Source organism: Ornithorhynchus anatinus, chromosome 4, assembly GCF_004115215.2.
Source record: "Ornithorhynchus anatinus isolate Pmale09 chromosome 4, mOrnAna1.pri.v4, whole genome shotgun sequence".
In the NCBI taxonomy this organism is placed as follows: domain Eukaryota; kingdom Metazoa; phylum Chordata; class Mammalia; order Monotremata; family Ornithorhynchidae; genus Ornithorhynchus; species Ornithorhynchus anatinus.
The window spans coordinates 98,403,378-98,422,151 of NC_041731.1; the positions used below are offsets into that span (position 1 = coordinate 98,403,378).

At 47.8% G+C, this 18,774-nt stretch overlaps 1 protein-coding gene across 1 annotated transcript; it reads right to left on the minus strand.

Annotated features, from left to right (window-relative positions):
* Positions 1-5,607: 5,607 nt before the first annotated feature.
* On the minus strand, positions 5,608-14,522 carry LOC120638356. The gene is made up of 3 exons (XM_039911976.1): positions 14,408-14,522; positions 12,632-13,055; positions 5,608-5,700 (listed from the first exon to the last, which is right to left on the minus strand). Exons 1-3 carry the CDS (start codon positions 14,520-14,522, stop codon positions 5,631-5,633), a joined length of 609 nt encoding a protein of 202 aa, XP_039767910.1. The 3' UTR covers positions 5,608-5,630.
* Positions 14,523-18,774: the final 4,252 nt, after the last annotated feature.

Sequence of the window (18,774 nt, forward strand, 5' to 3'; positions counted from 1 at the left end):
ACAAGGGAAATAGCAATCAGCAAATTCAGTTTCAAAACTAGTTTTCCAGGCTCCTCGATCTCATAACTGAGCTCCTTATCTTCCCTCCTCTTTCTGACTTCCCTGCCACTGTGGACGGTACGACCATCCTTCCCATCTCTCAAGCCTGCAACCTCGGTGTCATCCTTGACTCAGCTCTCTCATTCACCCCGCACATCCAATCCGTCACCAAGACCTTTATAATATCTCCAAGATCCACCCTTTCCTCTCCATCCAAACGACTATTGTACTGGAACAAGCTCTCATAATATCCCAGCTGGATTATTGTGTCAACCTTCTCTCTGATCTCCCTTCCTCCTCTCTCTCTCCCCACTCCAGTCTATTCTTCACTCCGCTGCCCAGATCATCTTCTTACAGAAACGCTCTGGGCCTGTCACTCCCCTTCTTAAAAACCTCCAGTGGTTGCCTATCGACCTCCGCACAAAACAAAAACTACTCACTCGCTTGGCTTCAAAGCTCTCCATCACCCTGCCCCCTCCTACCTCACCTCCCTTCTCTCTTTCTACTGGACCACACTGCTTCTCCATCATATACAACATAAGCAAAGGCAAATGGTTTTACGTATATACTTAATGAATTCAGTATATGATTAAATACAAACTATTTGATATTCTGACTAAAATCAATAAATGCATTCCATACACTCCGTTCCTCTGCCGCTCACCTCCTCACTGTCCCCCGTTCATGCCTATCCCGCCGTCGACCCCTGGCCCACGTCCTCCCGCTGTCCTGGAATGCCCTCCCTTCTCACCTCCGCCAAACTAACTCTCCTTCCCTCTTCAAGGCCCTATTGAGAGCTCACCTCCTCCAAGAGGCCTTCCCAAACCGAGTTCCCCTTTTCCCTCTGCTCCCTCTCTGCTCCCCCTCTGCCCTCTGCTCCCTCTCCCTTCCCCCCTTCACTTTGGCCCCCTTCCCCCCCTTTCCCTCTGCTCCTCCCCCTCTCCCCCTCCCCTCAGCACTGTCCTCATTTGTATATATTTTTATTACCCTATTTATTTTGTTAATGAGGTGAACATCCCCTTGATTCTATTTATTGTGATTATGTTGGTTTTGTCTGTCTCCCCCGATTAGACTGTAAGCCCGTCATTGGGCAGGGATTGCCTCTATCTGTTGCTGAATTGTACATTCCAAGCACTTAGTACAGTGCTCTGCACATAGTAAGCGCTCAATAAATACTCTTGAATGAATTAATGAATCTATCTCACTGCCGACCCCTTTCCCACATCTCCCCCTCACCTGTAACTCCCTCCCCTTCTATAAATGCCAAACCACCTGACTTCAAAGACTTACTAAGGTCACATCTCCTCAAATAGGCCTTCCCTGATTAAACCCTCTTTTCCTTGACCCTTCCTCCCTTCTGTATCTTCTATTCATTTCAATCTGTGACCTTTGGCCATTTGATATTTGCCCCAGTCCCAACCCCAGAGCACTTATGTACAGATCTTCAAATTTATATATTATAAATTACTTATTTATTCCTATTGATGTCTGTCTCCCTTGCTAGACCGTAAGCTCCTTGTGGGCAGAGAATGTCTGTTAATTCTGTTGCATTGTGCTCTCCCAAGTGCTTAGTACAGTGTTCTGCACATAGTAAGCACTCGATAAATACGATTGATTATTATCATGTTGCTACTGTACCTCGATTTTGTCTATCTCGCACCTGACCTCTCACCCACATCCTGCCTCTGACTTGGAATCCCCTCCATCATCATAGCCGACAGACACTCTCCCCACCTTCATAGCCTTATTGAAGATACATCTCCTCCCAGAAGCCTTCCCTGAGCCCTCATTTTCCTTTTCTCCCACTCCTTTCTCCATCACCCTGATTTGTTCCCTTTATTCTCTTCCATCTCAGCCCCAGAGCACTTATGTACATATCTGTAATTTATATTAATGCCCATCTCCCCCACTACACTGTAAGCTCCCTGTGGACAGGGAACGTGTCAGTTTACTGTTATATTGTAGTCTCCGAAGCACTTAGTACAGTGACCTATACACCGTAAGCACTCAATAAATATGACTCATTGATGTATTTAGTTCCATCCTTTCAGATGTATGTCTGCATTGATAGTACACCCAGTTCTTCCATAACATGTGCTTTCACTACACATCTTGGATAGGATGCAGGCAGGGAATTATAGAACCACAATATGATTGGAAGAACAATCTGACAGCGTGTCCACCTGGATTAGAATGTGATTGCCATGTTGGTTGAATGCACATGCATGTGGTATCCATCAGTGTGTCACTGAAGTCAGATTTCTCCAGTAACGTAATCCTCACATTATAAGAAAATTGAGTTTGTTTAAGTAGGTGGAGGACTCCTAGAGACAGGGCATTGTGGGCAGGGAATCTGTCCATTTATTGTCTTTTGTACTCTCCCTAGCACTTAGTACAGTGCTCTGCACACAATAAGCAATCAATAAATGCAACTGACTGTTCTATAATTTGCTCCACTGAGCTTCCAGCACAAAACCATGCTCACAAAAGCCTCTTATTGTAGTCAGCTGCTTCAACTCCATCCCCACCAAACAAGAACAGAGCTACTATGCACTTTAAAAAAAGAATGATTTTCTTCCTTTCCCCATTCACGTACACATAACGGCTCATTAGTAGCGCAAAGTTCAAAAAGTTGCTGCAATGACAAAGAGATGTGCAAGCCTGGATAATCTGCAAAGAGGTTGATCAACTCTGAATAACTCAGAGATCATTTTGGTGGTATTTGGTGAGAGGAGTGTCTGTGAATCTAATTCTTCTTTTCAAGCGGCCTTGCTTATTAACAAGGGGCCATTTCCCCCAATTCAACAGAAGTACTTAAACTTGAATCAACTTGGGCATTCTTGTGCAAAGAAATATTTTTAAATATACAGAAACATATATGATAATGGGAAGCGGCATGATCTAGTGGAAAGAACATGGTCCTGGGGGCTAGGGGATAAGGATTCTAATCCTGACTCCGTCATTTGCCTGCTGTGTGCCCTTGTGAAAGTCACAACATATCTGTGCCTCAGTTTATTCATCTGTAAAAAGGGGATTCAATACCTGTTCTCTCTTATTTAAACTGCAAGCCCTATGCGAGACAGGGACAGGATCTAGTCTTATCTTGTACCTACTTGCTTGCTATTGTGCTTGTTGGAAGCACTTAAATGCAAATGATAATGATAGTAGAATTTCATTAACTATTTCTTTAAAAAAAATTTTATATTCAATCTCCTTGCTGACCTCCCTGCCTCATGTCTCTCTCAACTCCAGTCCATTACTTCACTCTGCTGCCTGGACCATTTTTCCACAAAAATGTTAAATCAACATTTCCCCATTCCTCAAGAACTTCCAGTGGTTGCCCATCCACATCCACATCAAACAGAACCTCCTCCATCGGCTTTAAAGCAGTCAATCACTTTGCCCTCTCCTACTTTATGTCTCTGATTTCCTACTATAACCCAGCCCACTCACTTGGCTCCTCTAATGCAACCTACTCGCTGTACCTCTATCTCACCTATCTCAGCCACAGACACCTCACTCACTTCCTGCCTCTGTCTTGAAATTCCCTTCCCCTTCATATGCACCAGACTATAACTCTCCCTACCATCAAAGCCTTATTACAATCACATCTTCTACAGGTGGCCTTCCTTGTCTAAGCTCTCATTTCCTCTTCTCCCACTCCCTTCTGAGACATCTTTGCCCTTGGATTTGCTCTTTATTCTGTGGACAGGGAATGTGTCTACCGACTCTTTTATTGTTCTCTCCCAAGTGATTCACACGGTGCTCTAAATACGGTAAGAGCTCAAAAAATACAACTGACTGATTAATTGAAGGACAGTTTTCGGAGTCCTGATAACTTTTTCCACCTGCTCACTTACACTCTCTTTTATTTGCCCTGAAGGATTCTACCAGTTAATGGGAAAGAAAAACCTTGGATGGTACACCTTCCTAATCATTTCTGGCCAAAATGCCAGGGGAGAAAGAGGAAGAAGGATAGGAAGCTGAGAAAATCAAACAAACGAAACAGAAAACCAGAATGCCCTGAAGGAGATGAATACAACAGCAGCAGGTGGACTAAAATTGTGCATCACCATCAACAGTAATCAATCAGTAGTATTTATTGAGCACTTACTGTGTGCAGAGCACTGTACTAAACGCTCGGGAGAGTACAACAATAGACAAAGAACAGTAGAAAAGTATAACAGCACCTATGGAGCTCTACCGTGTGGGGAACATTAGCCATGTTATATTGTACTCTCCCCGGTGCTTAGTACAGTGCTTTGTTCACAGTAAGTGCTCAATAAATATGACTGAATGATTGAAAGAGTACACACACCCAAAGGTGAACTTCACTGTCAGTGGTGTTCTCCTCAACTGCTGGGCAACATGGACTAGTGGCAACAGCCCGGGCTTGGGAATCAGAGGACACGGGTTCTAATCCCAGCTCTGTCACTTGTCTGCTGGGTGACCTTGAGCAAGTCTCTTTAACTTCTCTGTGCCTCAGTTAACTTATCTATAAAATGGGGATTAAGACTGTGAGCCCCACGTGGGACAACCTGATTACTCTGTATCTACCTCAATGCTTAGAACAGTGCTTGGCATGTAGTTATCTATCCTAGGGCTTGGAGATAAGTTGCTTAGCACAGATAAACAGTGATGTCCCAAAGAAATCAAATGCTTTGCCTTCGGGACTGTTGTATCCACCTCAGGGACCAAGCAGGAAAAGAAGATCCTTATTACAATTCTACTCTGTGGTTACTATATAGTCAAAAGAGCACATTTTTAAGGTTAGGAAGAAATGCAAAATGTAAACTCCTGAGATCCTTAAGAATGACAAACCCTGACAACAAAAGGACTTGATGTTCCAGGGTTTAAAAAAAAATTCAGGCTCAAAATGTTAAAGTTTTTAAAGAAAGCCCTGCTCCCCTTTTGGCTTCCCATCGAGGGCAGCTTGTCATTTATTCATTCATTCATTCATTCAATCGTATTTATTGAGCACTTACTGTGTTCAGAGCACTGTAATAAGCACTTAGTATAATACAGCAATAAAGAGAGACAATCCCTGCCTGTAACAGGCTCACAGTCCGCAGTGGTGGGAAGACAGACATCAATAAAAGTAAATGAGCATCAAATATAAATAAATGGAATTATAGGTATATACATAAGTGCTCTGAGGTGGGCGTAAGGGGGAAGAGCAAAGGGAGCAAGATGAGTTGACATGGAAGGGAGGGGGAGCTGAGGAAAAGTGGGCTTTTCTTCATTGCACTATGGATACACTTTTCTGCTGTCACGTCAAACCATAGAAATTGAACATTGTGCGGCTCATTCTGGGCCTTATAAACAACAATAATAATAATTGTATTTATTAAGAATATGCTTCATGCCAAGCACTGTAGTAAGCACTAGTGCAAAAACAGATAATCAGGTCAGACAATGTCTCCATCCCACATGGGGTGAATGATCCATATAGGGAGGAGAACAGGTATTTTAAAGGTGAGGAAACTGAGGCACGGAGAAGTTAAGTGACTCACCCAAGATCACACAGCAGACGTGTGGAGAGCTGAGATTGGAACCCAGGTCCTCCGACTCCTAGGCCTGTGCTTTTTCCTCTAGGTCATGCTGCTTCTCAGCAGAAGGTTCTTGAATAGAAGAGTCATCCTTTGTTCAAAGACGATGGTGCTGCCATGGGAGAGATCACATTGGCGAGTGTATGTCTAAGGGAGAATCTCTTGCAACTTTATCCACAAAAAAAAAAGCCAGCAGTGCTCTGTCAGAGCAGTCAGACCTTTGTAGATTGAAGAAGTGAGGTGGAAAACGTTAAAAGCCCTGCCTACACTACCCTAGCTAGAATCTGGGTCCTCCAGAAGCCCCCTTTTGCTAGATCAGATCAGAAGAAGGATGGCATAGCAGATAGAGCATGGACCTGGGAGTCAGAAGGTCATGGGTTCTAACTCCACCACTTGTCTGCTGTGTGACCATGGGCAAGTCACTTCACTGCTCCATGCCTCAGGTACCTCATCTGTAAAATGGGGATTAAGACTAAGAACCCCACTTGGGACAGGACTGTGTCCACCATGACTTGCTTGTATCCATGCCAGTGTTTAGTATAGTACTTGGTACACAGTAAGTACTTAACAAATGCCACAATTATTATTATTGTACATTTAAACAAGGGAAAGGGCTTACCCTGCTTCTGCCCTCCTGATGCCCAGTTGCCCCAACTGTTGAATGATGCTCACTGGCACAGTGAGTCACAATATACAAAATATTGGCAATCAAAAGGGGCTCAGGAATGAAAGTGCCAATTATGGAGAGTGAAAGGGCAGGAATGAGTAAAAATGAATTAGAGATATGAGGAGGAGTCTTCACACTGTGCTCCACGTTAACTTGGAGGCAGGGGGCAGAAGAACCCAAGAAGCAACGTGGTCTAGCGGGTAGAACATGGGCCTGGAAGTCAGAGGGGCCTGTGTTCTAATCCTGACCCCGCCATTCGCCTGCTGTGTGACCTTAGGCAAGTCACTTCACTTCTCCACATCTCAGTTCCCTCATCTGTAAAATGGGGATTCAGACTGAGCACCCCCTGTGGGACAGAAACTGTGTCCAATCTGATTTGCTTGTATCTACCCCAGTGCTTAGTAAAGTGTCTGGCCCATGATAAACAACAGATTCCAAAATTATTTGTTATAATAATGATAATTATGGTAATTGTTAAGCACTTACTATTATCCTCAGAATCCCCTATCGCTTTCCTAAGCTAAGCCAGTGAAGGGCAAAGGAAAAATAACAAGAGTAGCAAGGGGGCCTGCCCTGTTTGCTTCCCCCCCACCAACAGCTCCCCAGTTCTGAGGCTAGAGCTGTGGCATCCATAAATACCATTGATTGCACTAATGTGTTACTTCTTCTGGTCTCAGGCAATTAACACTAGTAGCAGATTGCAGATTGCTACTAGTGTTAATTGCCTGAGACCAGGAGAAGTAACACATTAGTGCAATCTGCTGGCTGCCTTTCTGCCATATTGATCCTGCCTTGCGCCCTAACGATGAAAGGGAACACAAGCAAAGCAGAACTCCTGAGCTCTACTTCAGTAATGATAACTGTGGTATTTGTTAAATGCTTATTATACTAAACGCTGGGGTGGATCCAAGCAAATTGAGTTGGACACAGTCCCTGCCCTACATGGGGCTCATTGTCTCATCCCCATGTTCTAGATGAGGTAACTGAGGCACAGGGAAGTGAAGTGACTTGCCCAAGGTCACAGTCTGACGGGGCAAGGGCAATCTCCCTCGGTATTAAGTGTTCTGAAATTTAGAGGTAGTGGTGGACATCAGTGCAACAAGATGAAACAGTACAGTGCTCTGCACACAGTAAGTGCTCAAAAAATATGATTGAATGAATGAATGAATGAATGAATAAGAGTTGCTCTCCCCACATTTTGAAGGGTTCACACATAAATCACCACAGAGCTCTTCACAACCCTAAATTACAAGCTCTTCCAATTAAGAGAGAATTCAAACTCTTTAGGAGAGAAGAAAGATTAGAGGCACAAGCCTAGTTCACAAAAAGCACACTGTAGTTCCCATGGCTCAAATGTGGAGAATAAGCCTCAGAAGTATCCAAATCAACAGTTGTATGACTAGAATGACTTGGAGGAAGAGAAATGTTCTGAAACACGTGGAGAAATGGGGCTACCTAAGAATTGTACCCCTAAACATAAATTACTGTCGAGTGTGGGCAAAGGATTTTTTCAAGGCCTCATCTCCCAATCCTCAAATTTAAAGTTTTCAAAATGCAGGGAGGAGGAAGGAAAGAGAAAATGGATTAAATTGCCTGAGAACCAGGTTCATGTCTAGTTTTGCTGGCACCAGTTTGCCTGGCTGTCTTTCCATAAGCCAAAAGCAACCCTACTCTGACAGGTTTGAGATTTGCAGAGAGGCTACTTAAACTTCCCTTTGGAGGCTTAAATCAGTTAGCATAGGCCCCAAACAATGGACTGCAGAGTTCAGGAGTTTGCAGCTGTCCTACAGTCTCCAAAAGCAGCATGGCCTACTGGATAGATCACAGGTCTGGGAGTCAGAAGGACCTGGGTTCTAATCCCGGTTCTGCCACTTGTCTTCTGTGTGACCTTGGGCAAGTCGCTTCACTTCTCTGGACCTCAGTTATCTCATCTGTAAAATGGGGATTGATTGTGAGCCCTATGTGGGACATGAACTCTGCCCAACCTAACTGGCTTGCATCTACCCCAGCGCTCAGTACAGTGCCTGGCACAGAGTGAGCGCTTAAACGAATACCATTAGAAACACAGATACCTTCAAAGGCTGCTGGATCTTTTAAAGAGCAACTCACACTGCACCATTACCTCAGGCTTCTTAAATTCTAATCCTAATTCCCTCTAATGCACCTAAATGGCCTTTTTAGTGAAGTACTTATCCTTTGTGTATCAGCTCAAACAGGTTTGACACCTCAAGCTTAACATGTCTAAAACAGAACTCCTCATTTTTTCCAGTTCATCGGTTCCTTCAACTACCAGGAAATACTCTGGAATCTGCCAGAGGTCTGGGAGTCAGGGGTCCTCGAAACTAAAGGCAATCAAAACACTAACCTTAAGTGACCTTGGGCAAGTCATTTCATCTGCCTGGGTCTCCCTATCAGTATAAAGAACAACCTCACTTCTCCTTTTCGATCAATCAGTGGTATTTATGTAACACTTACTACATGCAGAGCACTGTATGAAACCCTTGGGAGAGTACAATACAAAAACATTAGTGGACACACCAAGGAAGGATGTTGTAAAGATAAAATGAGATAACTGATGTGAAAAGCAATGTGGAAAAATTTAAATGATGTACAATTATTACTTCCCAAGTGCTTAATACAGTGCTCTGCACACAGTAAGCGCTCAATACGATTGAATATATTGAATGAATTATTATACCGAAAAACAATATTACCTATCATTTTTTTTCAAATGAGAGTGATTACAAAGCAGCTGTCTAGCTTGAAAAGTTTATTAATGAAAATAATAATAGTTTGGAGGGGGCTTGCTAAGCGCTTACTATGTGTCAGGGAATGTATTATGATGCGCTGGGATAGATACAACATGATCAGGTCTGACACAGTCCCTGTCCCACACTGGACTCACAGTCTGAGAGGGATAACAGTAATCATAATAATAATAATAATGTAATAATGTTGGTATTTGTTAAGCGCTTACTATGTGCAGAGCACTGTTCTAAGCGCTGGGGGAAATACAGGGTCATCGGGTTGTCCCATGTGAGGCTCACAGTTAATCCCCATTTTACAGATGAGGGAACTGTGGCACAGAGAAGTTAAGTGACTTGCCCACAGTCACACAGCTGACAAGTGGCAGAGCTGGGATTTGAACTCATGACCTCTGACTCCCAAGCCCAGCCTCTTTCCACTAAGCCACACTGCTTCTAATAATAATAATAATGGCATTTTCTAAGCACTTATGTTCCTGGCACTGTCCTAAGAACTGGGGTAGATACAAGCAAATCAAGTAGTACACATTCCTTGTCCCAGATGGGGCTCACAATCTTAATCCCCATTTTACAGTTGAGGTAACTGAGGCACAGAGAAGTTAAATGACTTGCCCAAGGTCACACAGCTGACAAGTGGTAGAATCAGCTTTAGAACTCAGGTCCTTTGGACTCCCGGGCCCGGGCTCTCTCCACTAAGCAATGCTGCTTCTCTAATAATTAAAGCAGTAGTATTGTTACTATAGTTACAATAATAATTGAAGATCCTTACTCATTTCTAAGCACACTTGTTACAAAAATAAATGGTATTCTTGGGCCTCCTCCACTTAAAGCACATCCACCTAAATGCACCTATAAATAGCAATTTATTTAAATGTTTTTTGAACCCAATGAAGGAAATGGCAAAACCTTCTAAAACACACAAAAAAGAAAAAAAGACTATTTAGTAGTAGAAGCAAATTGGCAGGTTATGAGAAATTCAAAAAAAACCCAACCCTTTTGGAAAATAAGAGGAAATTCTGTGGGTTTTATAGAAATAAATTAACTGTTAAAACCACACTGCTTAATTTGGGCCTGGGAATCAGAGGACCTGGGTTCAAATTCAGGCTCTGCCACTTGTCTGCTGTGTAACCTTAGATGTGTCAATTAAATTCTCTGGGCTTCAATTACTTCATCTTTAAAATAGGGATTAAATCCTATTTTTTCCAACAGACGCAAGCCCCACATGAGCCCTTAGTTTAGTGCTTTGCACACAATTAACGTTCAATAAATATGATTGAATGAATGAGGTAGGGAACATGTCCAAACTGATTATCTTGTATCTACCACAATGCTCAGTACAGCGCCAGGCACTCATTTATTGACTCATATTTTTGAGCATGTACAGTGTGCAGAGCACTGTACTAAGCACTTGGGAGAGAACAAACAGACACATTCCCTGCCCACAAGGCTAGAGAGGGAGGTAGACATTAATATAAATAAGTTAGAGATATGCACAAGTGCTGTGGGACTGGGAGGGGGGATGAATAAAGGAAACAAGTCAGGGCGATGTAGAAAGGAATTGGAGAAGAAGAAAGGAAAGGCTTAGTCTGAGAAGGCCTCTTGGAGGAGACGTGCCTCCAGTAAGGTTTTGAAGGGGGCGGGAGTCATTGTCGAATATGAGGAGGGAGGGTATTCCAGGCCAGAGGCAGGATGTGGGCGAGGTTTCAGTGGCTAGATTGACGAGATCGAGGTACAGTGAGAAGGGTAGCATTAGAAGAACTATGTGTGCGGACTGGGTTGTGGAAGAGTAGTGTGCTGAACAAGTACCATTGAAAAACAAAATGGGAAAAAACGTTAAGGAGAAGCAGGCCACCTGTCAGGACAGCAATAAATTTTCCCAAGAGGCCAGCAGAGACTGTTTCATTGCTCAACTTCATAGTCTATTAAATAAGCGTGGGTGTGCATGGGTTCATGAGCGAGTATTTGTCAATGAGAAAAATCCTTACGTACAAATCCATTGTATCAGTTGAAGTTTTTGGGAAACGTTTTCAAGGTCTGGATTTCTAGGGACTTTCTGGTCACACATGATGTGCTGGAGTCCATTGTATTTTAAAGGAACACCTAGCCCAAAACTCAAAACTCGAATCTTCCCCAATCCCCACTTAAATCACCTGTGCCAGTTAACGGAAGCCTTTGGTTCATGGCCAAATCTGCTCTCCAACCAGAAGGGCAACAATAGCCACTAGGAGCCCATAATGGGAAAACAACCAGAGGGTATGCTCGTTGTGGGCAGGGACCGGTCTACCATCTCTGTTGTATTGTACTCTCAATCAATTAATCATATTTATTGAGCACTTCCTGTGGGCAGAGCGCTGTATACAGCACTTGGAAAATACGACAGAGTTGGTAGACAAATTCCCTGCCCACGACAAGTTTACATTCTAGAGGGGGAGACAGACATAAATATAAACAAATTACAGATATGTACATAAGTGCTGTGAGGCTGAGGGAGGGGTGAATAAAGGGTGCAAGTCCAAGTAGAAGGGTGATGCAGAAGGCAGTGGGAAGGTATTCTTGGGCCTCCTCCACTTAAAGCACATCCACCTAAATCCTGATTGCGTGGGACAACCTGATTATCCTGTGTTTACCCCAGCGCTTAGAACAGTGCTCTGTACATAATAAGCGCTTAACAAATACCAACATTATTATTATTATTAATTTATAGTGAGAAGGGAAGAGGAAGTGAGGGCGTAATCGGGCAAGGCCTCTAACCCCAGAGCTTAGTACAATGCTCTTCACACAGGAAATGCTCAGTAAATTGACTGATCAGCTTTTGTCAGGTTTCATGAGATGGTGCTGGTCGTCTTTCACTAACGGCCCGGGTTTCTTTCCAACAGTCATGGTTGGCCCTTGTTCTCCCTCCTCAGACTGTGAACTCATGTAGGACCTTCCAGTCAGAGGCGAACGAGAGAGGTGCTGGGCTGGTTGGCCAGTGCCCAGAGATGGGTGCGAAATTCCCTCCGGGGGAGGACCTTGGGTGCAGCCTCAAGGGTGGAGAATGAACATAATGCCAGTCTCTCCCAGGAGCAGCAGCTTAGCACAGTGCTCTGCATACAGAAGCGCTCAATAAATACGATCGAATCAATGAATGAATAAGCGCTCAAATGCCACGATCATTACTATTTTGTAGATAACGGTGAGAGCACCTGGAAGAGCACTTGGCTTCTAATTCTGTCTGACTTTCACCGGTCCACAACAGGTAGTTGGTACCTAATTTCACATCCAGAGCCACGTACACCCAAGATCTTGATAAGACCACGAGGATAAACTGCCCCGGGCACCGCTACCCAAGAAGGTCTGTGAGCCCCTAGCTTGGGGGCAGAACCTCCACCCCTCCGGGCCCACAGCCTTCGAAAGAGTGCTTCTGGAATTCTGCCCATCGATGGCTTTAAAGTCACCGCTCACCTCGAGATCTCCGGGTGGGAGGGCGAGGGGCATTAACAGCTGCACCCGTACCTATGCCATCCTAAGGCCTGACCTCAATCCCATGCAGTCGTATTTACCGAGCGCTTACTGGGTGCAAAGCGCTGGGCCGAGGGCTGTTTGTAGGGTCACTCTCTCTCCCCACCTACCTCTTCCCTGCGGCTCTTCCACCCTGGTGTTGCGTCTTTAGGGGAAATAGCAGCCGGGCATTTCCCGGGCGCGGCGAAGGGGCAGAGGATGGATGGTGCCCTTCGGGCCGGTCTCGCGGGTGCAGGTAGCTTCCCCGGCAATGGCAAGCCGCCTCTGCCCTCTCCTTCCTCGGGCACGACTCAAGCCGGAAAAATCGCCCTCGCCAATGCCAACGGGACGAGAGGCGGTTGGTCCCGGGCCGGGGCCTGGCCGGAGAGAGCCGCCGCTGCAGCCCATCCGCTGGCCCGTCCGCATCTGCAGCCTCTGCCCGCTCCAAGCCCACCCACAGGCCACCACCCACACCCTGCCCGCACCCCCGGATCCTCTGGACCCTCACCCTGCCCTCCTGGACCCCTGGGATCCCCAGATTCTCGCCCCTCCCTCCTGGACCCCCAGATTGTCCAGACACTCACCCCTTCCTCCTGGACCCCTGGGATCCCCAGATCCTCGCCCCTCTCTACTGGACCCCCAGATCCTCACCCCTCCCTCCTGGACCCCCAGATTGTCCAGACACTCACCCCTCCCTCCTGGACCCCCAAATCCTCCAGCCCCTCACCCTGCTCTCCTGAACAACTGGGACCCCCAAATCCTCCTGACCCTCGCCCCGCCCTCCTGGATCCCTGGAACCCCCAGATCCTTTGGACCCTCGCCCCTCCCTCCTGGACCCCCTGATCCTCACCCCTTTCCCCTGGACCCCGACCCCCAAGATCCTCTGGACCCTCACCTCTCTCCCTCCTGGCCCTAGACCCCAGATCCTCCAGACCCTCGCCCCTCCCTCCCTCTCGGACCCCGACCCCCAAGATCCTCCGGACCCTCCCTCCTGGACCCCCAGATCCTCGCCCCTCTCTCTCCTGGACCCCCAGATCTTCTGGACGGAGCCTCACCCCTCCCTCCCGGACCCCTGGAACCTCATATCCTCCGGACCTTCACGCTTCCTTCCTAGGCCCCTGGACCCCCAGATCCTCGCCCCCTCCTTCCTGGACCCTCAGATTCTCCGGACCCTCACCCCTCCCTCCTGCACCCCCAGATAATCCGGACCTTCACCCCTCCCTCCTGCACCCCCACATAATCCGGACCCTCACCCCTCCCTCCTGGACCCCCAGATAATCCGGACCCTCTCCCCTCCCTCCTGGACCCCCAGATTCCCTGGACTCTCGCCCCTCCCTCCTGGACCCCCCAATTCCCCGGGCCCTCGCCCCTCCCTCCTGGACCCCTGGGACCCCCAGATTCCCTGGACCCACCGCCCTCCCTCCTGGACCCACAAATGCCCCGGGCCCTCGCCCCTCCCTCCTGGACCCCTGGGACCCCCAGATTCCCTGGACCCACCGCCCTCCCTCCTGGACCCCCCAATTCCCCGGGCCCTCGCCCCTCCCTCCTGGACCCCTGGGACCCCCAGATTCCCTGGACCCACCGCCCTCCCTCCTGGACCCCCCAATTCCCCGGGCCCTCGCCCCTCCCTCCTGGACCCCTGGGACCCCCAGATTCCCTGGACCCACCGCCCTCCCTCCTGGACCCCCAAATGCCCCGGGCCCTCGCCCCTCCCTCCTGGACCCCTGGGACCCCCAGATTCCCTGGACCCACCGCCCTCCCTCCTGGACCCCCAAATGCCCCGGCCCCTCGCCCCTCCCTCCTGGACCCCTGGGACCCCCAGATTCTCCGGCCCCCCGCCGCTCCTCGGGCGCCCCCAGGCCCGGGGTCCGGAAGCTCTCCCTGGCGCTTAGCACAGTGCTCCGCACCCAGGAAGCGCTCCCTCGAATGAGAATGGGAGGACCGGCCGGGCGCGTATCGGCCCTCCCGGCCCCGCAGCCCGGCCACCGACCCGGGGGAGCGGCCCGGGCCTCGCTCTCCCATTGGACGGACAGACGGGCCTCCCTCTCCCATTGGACGGGGGCCGGGCCGGGCCGCCCTCTCCCATTGGACAGACCGACGGGCCTCCCTCTCTCATTGGACGGCGGGGCTCGGCGGCCGAAGCCCGGACTGGGGAGTCGGAGGTCGTGGGTTCAAATTCGCCGCTTCTCAGCTGTGGGACCTAATAATGATGTTGGTATTTGTTAAGCGCTTACTATGTGCAGAGCACTGTTCTAAGCGCTGGGGTAGACACAGGGGAATCAGGTTGTCCCACGCGGGGCTCCCAGTCTTCATCCCCATTTTACAGATGAGGGAACTGAGGCCCAGAGAAGTGAAGCGACTTGCCCACAGTCACCCAGCTGACAAGTGGCAGAGCCGGGATTCGAACCCATCATCTCCGACTCCAAAGCCCGTGCTCTTTCCACTGAGCCACGCTGCTTCTCTGGAGCACGTCACTTCACTTCTCTGGGCCTCAGTTCCCTCAGCTGTAAAATGGGAATTAGGACTGTGAGTCCCAAGTGGGCCAACCCGATCACCTTGGATCCTCCTCGGGCCTTAGAACGGTGCTTGGCACATAGTAGGCGCTTAACAAATACCAACATTATAATAATTATATTATTATTATTATTATTAGACAGAGGGCCGGACCGGGCCTCCCTCTCCCACTGGACAGAGGGCCGAGTCTCCCTCCCTCATTGGACAGCGTGGTTCGGTGGCCAGAGCCCGGGCTGGGAAGCCAGAGGTCATGGGTTCAAATCCCGACTCCTCCACTTGTCTGCTGTGTGATTTGGGGCAAGTCACTTCACTTTTCTGGGCCTCAGTCCCCTCATCTGTAAAATGGGCATTAGGACTATGAGTCCCAGGTGGGACAACCTGATCACCTTGTATCAACCCCAGCCCCCCGCAGCGCTTAGAACAGCGCTTGGCACATAGTAAGTGCTTAACAAATACCAACATTATTATTATTATTATTATTATCGGGCAGAGAGCCGGGCCTCCTTCTTTCATTGCACAGCGGGACTCAGTGGCCAGAGTCCGGGCTGGGAAGTCAGAGGTCATGGAATCAGCTCAGTGGAAAGAGCCTGGGCTTTGGAGTCAGAGGTCATGGGTTCGAATCCCAGCTCAGCCACTTGTCAGCTGTGTGACTTTGGGCAAGTCACTTCACTTCTCGGTGCCTCAGTTCCCTCATCTGTAAAATGGGGATGAAGACTGTGAGCCCCACGTGGGACAGCCTGATTCCCCTATGTCTACCCCAGCGCTTAGAACAGTGCTCGGCACAGAGTAAGCGCTTAACAAATACCAACATTATTATTAAATCCCGACTCCACCACTTGTCAGCTGTGTGACTTTGGACAAGTCACTTCACTTCTCTGAGCCTCAGTTCCCTCAGCTGTAAAATGGGGATGAAGACTGGGAGCCCCACGTGGGGCAACCTGATCACCTCGTAGCCCCCAGTGCTTAGAACAGGGCTTTGCACTGAGTAAGCACCTAATAAATGCTATTATTATTATTATTATTATTGGACAGAGGACCGGGCCTCCCTCTCTCATTGGACAGCATGGCTCGGTGGCCAGAACCCGGGCTGGGCAGTCGGAGGTCATGGGTTCAAAGTCGCCGCCTCTCAGCTGTGTGACCTTGGGCAAGTCACTTCACTTCTCTATGCCTCAGTTACCTCAGCTGTAAAATGGGGATGAAGACTGTGAGCCCCACGTGGGACAACCTGATCACCTTGTATCCTCCTCGGCACTTAGAACAGTGCTTTGCACATAGTAAGCACTTAACACCAATATGATTATAATTTATTATTATTATTATTATTAGACAGAGGGCCGGGCCTCCCTCTCTCATTGGACAGCGTGGCTCGGTGGCAAGAGCCCGGACTGGGGAGTCCGAAGTCATGAGTTCAAATCCCGGATCCGCTGCTTCTCAGCTTGGAGTCACTTCACTTCTCTGGGCCTCAGTCGCTTCATCTGTAAAATGGGAGTTAGGATTGTGAGCCCCACGTGGGACAACCTGATCACCTTGTGTCCTCCCCAGCGCTTAGAATAGTGCCGGGCACATAGTAAGCGCTAACAAATGCCATCATCATTCTTATTATTTTGTTGCCTGTCTCCCCCGTTTAGACTGTGAACTCATTGTTGTGCAGGGATTGTCTCTGTTGCCCAACTGTACCTTCCAAGCACTTAGTGCAGTGCTCTGCACACAGTAAGCACTCAATATATACAATTGAATGAATTTTACAGATGAGGGAACTGAGACCCAGAGCAGTGCAGTGACTTGCCCAGAGCTCACACAGCAGACAAGCGGCAGAGTGGGATTAGAATAATAATAATAATGATAATGTTGGTATTTGTTAAGCGCTTACTATGTGCCGAGCACTGTTCTAAGCGCTGAGGTAGACACAGGGGAATCAGGTTGTCCCACGTGGGGCTCACAGTATAAATCCCCATTTTACAGATGAGGGAACTGAGGCACAGAGAAGTGAAGTGACTGGCCCACAGTCACACAGCTGACAAGTGGCAGAGCGGGGATTCGAACCCATGAGCTCTGACTCCAAAGCCTGTGCTCTTTCCACTGAGCCACGCTGCTTCTCATTTATTTATTTATTTATTTATTTATTTATTTATTTATTTATTTATTTATTTATTTATTTATTTATTGCTGTATTGTACCCTTCCAAGCACTGATATGCCCACAGTGAGCACTCAGTAAATATGATTGAATGAATGGAGTCTCGATCCTATTAGGAGAAATGTGTGTATGGGTGTGTGCATGTGTGGGGAATGGGGGGCGGTGTGCCTTTATTTTACCTAAATCCCTCCTTCCTCCCCCCAGCTTTTTCTCAGAAGTCTTGCTCCTGAAACCAAGGATCTCTAAGCTATAAACTCCTGGTGAGCAGGGAATGTGTCTACCGACAGTGTTAGAGTATACTCTCCCAAGAGCCTAGTACAATCCTCCACACACAGTAAACACTCAATAAATAACATCGACCGATTGAGCTATTCAATTTTCTTTAGACCCGCTGCACCTGTCCCCACAGGGTTGTGTCACTTTGATGCTGTTTTCTAGGATGGTGGATGAATAAAATTCATTCATTCATTCAGTAGTATTTATTGAGCTCTTACTATGTGCAGAGCACTCTACTAAGCGCTTGGAATGTACAATTCGGCGACAGATGGAGAACATCCCTGCCCAATGTCGGGCTCACAGTCTAATCGGGGGAGACAGAGGGCAGGGCAAAACAGAACGAAACAAAAACAAGACAACATTATCATGATAAATAGAATCTAGGGGATGTACACCTCATTAACAAAATAAATAGGGTAATAAATAAAATATACAAATGAGCGCAGTGCTGAGGGGAAGGGAAGGGCGGGGGGAGGAGCAGAGGGAAAGGGGGCTCAGCTGAGGGGAGGTGAAGGGGGAAGCAGGAGGAGCAGAGGGTGGAGGGGGAGCAGAGGGAAAAGGGGGGGCTAAGTCTGGGAAGGCCTCCTGGAGGAGGTGAGCTCTCAGTAGGGCTTTGAAGAGGGGAAGAGAGTTAGTTTGCCGGACGTGAAGAGGGAGGGCATTCCAGGACAGGGATACGATCCTGTGCGTAATAGAACGCCCTTTTGGTTTTGTCCAAAGACCGGAGTTTCTTCACAGGCATTTGGGTTGTTTTTAGTTTGATTTCTAAGATCAGGATGCCTAAAAAAATGCCCGTGGGAACCAGTGTGGCCTAATGGAAAGAGCACGGGCTTGAGAGTCAGAAGACCTGGGTCCTAATCCCGGCTCCACTGCGTGCCTGCTGTGTGCCCTTGGATGAGTCACTTAATTCTCTGTGCTTCAGTTCCTCAACTGAAAAATGGGAATTCAGTATCCGTTCTCACTTAGAACAGTGCTTGGCACATAGTAAGCGCTTAACAAATACCATCATCATCATCCTATAGAGAATGTGAGCCACATGTGGGACATGAACGGTATCCAGTCTGATTTACTTGGGTCAGCCCCAGTGCTTTAGAACAGTGTTTGAGGCATACTAAGTGCTTAGCAAATACCATAAAAAAATGCAGCTCCTGTGTCCAGAGGAAGATTTTGAGGCTCAGTGCTCTTCCATCAATCAATCAATCAATGGTATTTATTGAGCACTTACTCTACTAAGCACTTGGGAGTACAATAGAGCAGGTAGGCACTATCTCTGCCCTCAGGGAGCTTACAATATTGCAGATGTTCTCTTGGAATTTCATTTTCCTTCCCTTATTCACAAGACAAGACA

Bases quoted from the DNA above. Each gene is read 5' to 3' on its own strand.
- LOC120638356 (XM_039911976.1), bottom strand. From the start codon at position 14,522: ATGGGAGAGCGAGGCCCGGGCCGCTCCCCCGGGTCGGTGGCCGGGCTG. The intron at 13,056-14,407 runs GTGCGGAGCACT...CTGGGGGTCCAG, and splicing joins TTCGAGGGAGCGCTTCCTGG to GAGGGAGGGGCGAGAATCTG. The intron at 5,701-12,631 runs GTAGGTGGGGAG...CTCCCATGGCAG, and splicing joins GGAAGAGCCGCAGGGAAGAG to CACCATCGTCTTTGAACAAA.